This window comes from Nannospalax galili, unplaced genomic scaffold (assembly GCF_000622305.1).
Source record: "Nannospalax galili isolate Female #2095 unplaced genomic scaffold, S.galili_v1.0 C49445756, whole genome shotgun sequence".
NCBI classification, from domain to species: domain Eukaryota; kingdom Metazoa; phylum Chordata; class Mammalia; order Rodentia; family Spalacidae; genus Nannospalax; species Nannospalax galili.
Window position 1 is genome coordinate 1 of NW_008479712.1, and position 2046 is coordinate 2046.

General features: G+C 54.6%; 1 protein-coding gene across 1 annotated transcript; it reads left to right on the plus strand.

Moving 5' to 3' along the window:
• Nucleotides 1–693: 693 nt before the first annotated feature.
• LOC103728505 (chloride transport protein 6-like) lies at nucleotides 694–1225 on the plus strand (the record flags this gene model as incomplete). The annotated part of the gene is made up of 2 exons (XM_008826500.2): nucleotides 694–911; nucleotides 1069–1225. Coding segments are annotated over 2 exons (375 nt in total), but the record flags the coding sequence as incomplete, so codon positions are not given.
• Between the last annotated feature and the right edge of the window lie 821 nt (nucleotides 1226–2046).

Sequence of the window (2046 nt, forward strand, 5' to 3'; positions counted from 1 at the left end):
AAGAAAGAAGCAGGAGACTCAGGAGGACACTGTGAGCCCAGGCTAGCCAGGGATAAAACCCTGTCTGAATAAACCGAAGGTAAAAGGAATAATGACATTGGTAGAAGCTTCAGGCATGACAGGACAGCTGCAGAACTGGGCTGTGAGCTCCAGGGATACAGTTGCTGCCCTCTGGGTCCCGAGAGCAATGGGCACTGCCTGCTTTCTGTCCTTGGTAGCTCCCAACTCACAGTCTAGGGAGAGTGAGCCCTTCTCGCCCAGGCCCTGGGTCCACCTCTTGGCTTTGGTGGCTTTGGGGAAGGGCAGACACATTTGATAGTCCCTCCATGACAGAATTTAAGAGAAGGGTTGTTCCCTCTGCAGAATTGAGGTGTGCCTCCCCAAAAGGAGTAAGGATCTTGGGCCAGCAGAACCATGAGGCCAGGTCTGTTAGATAATTGCAAATCACTGTGGCAAAGTACATGGCAGAACAGCTTAGAGGAGGATACCATAGTGGTCGAGCACATGCCTAGGATGTGTGAGGCCACAGGCTCAGGGTCAGTCACTAGTACCACAAAAGAAAAAGGAATGCTCTTGGAAAAACTACCAGCTTTGTAGCCAAGTCCAAGGACTCAGACAGGCCTCACCTCCAAGTGCTTGCAGGGCTCTGTTGGTGCTTTCCCTCACACCTGCCAGTCCGTCTTGCTGTTTCAGTTTGCCCAGCACTGTGTGTTCCCCATGAAGCCTGTCATTGTCCCCGTTCTCCATCCACAGAAATCCAGCATCCTCACCCGGGCTGGCGAGCAGCGCAAGCGGAGCCAGTCCATGAAGTCTTACCCATCCAGTGAGCTGCGCAACATGTGTGACGAGCATGTGGCCTCTGAGGAGCCGGCTGAGAAGGAGGACCTGCTGCAGCAGATGCTGGAGAGGAGGTGAGGGCCCCGTGCCGTGCGGCTGCCACACAGGGCACCCTGTACCCGTGGGTGTTAGTGGCACCTGAGCGCTGGGAATTGTGGGAGGGCAATGGGGATGTGGTGAGAAGCACCTTGCTGAGGGTATATGAGGCAGCATCTGGTTTTTGTGTAACAGATACACTCCCTACCCCAACCTATATCCTGACCAGTCCCCAAGTGAAGACTGGACCATGGAAGAGCGCTTCCGCCCACTGACCTTCCACGGCCTTGTCCTCCGCTCACAGCTTGTCACCCTGCTGGTCCGAGGAGTGTGTTATTCCGAGAGTCAGTCCGTAAGTCTCTGACCTGAGGTTCTGGAAGGCTGGAGGTGGTAGGAACAGTTCCTGTTCAGAGAGAGTGATTCTGTGAGTGTTCATGTGTGCCCAGGCTGCTGAGTGGCATCTTTGTTCCCTCTGCAGTGTCAGTGTACCTCAGGTTGCATCAGGAGGGGAGGTCAAACTGTCTGCACTCTTGCCCTGCCCAGCCTCTGCCGCACTTTTCCAGTCTGCTAGGCTGAGGGCCCTTCATATCTGACTTTTTCTCTTTCATTTTTCTTTTTGTTGTTGACATAGGGTCTCATGTTGCCCAGGCTGGTCTTTAACTTCTAGTGTAGCTGAGGATGGCCCCACTGTTGATCCTCCTGCCTCCATCTCCCAGGTGCTGGGAGTATAGGTGTATGTCACCATGCCTGGCTTAATTCTGAAGTTTCATTTCTGGTGCGTGGCCTTCTGGGTATATTGGTGAGAGAGGTGCCCCTCCTGCGGCTCTTCTGAAGCTGCTCTCTTACTTGTTTGGAGGGGGCTCTTCTGAAGCTCCTTTCTTACTTGTTTTGAGGGGTGTCCTGTGGCACCTGAGACCACAGCCCTCACACTGACTTCAGCAGGAGCCTGAGAAAGTCACCTGGAGCCCTGGTTTCCAGTGACTCTCCTGGGGTTGGGGGTGGGTCCTGCCATGGAGGGTGCCTGAGCCCCTCTGTGGTCTGACAGGCCTAAGGAAGAGCACAGGACAGAAAAAGGACCTTGGGCAGAGTGTGTGATGACCCGTCTGGCTGGAGTGGTTAGAAGTTGATAGGGAGCTTTGGGGCAAGGAGGTCAGAGGGGGTGAGAGAGCCTGC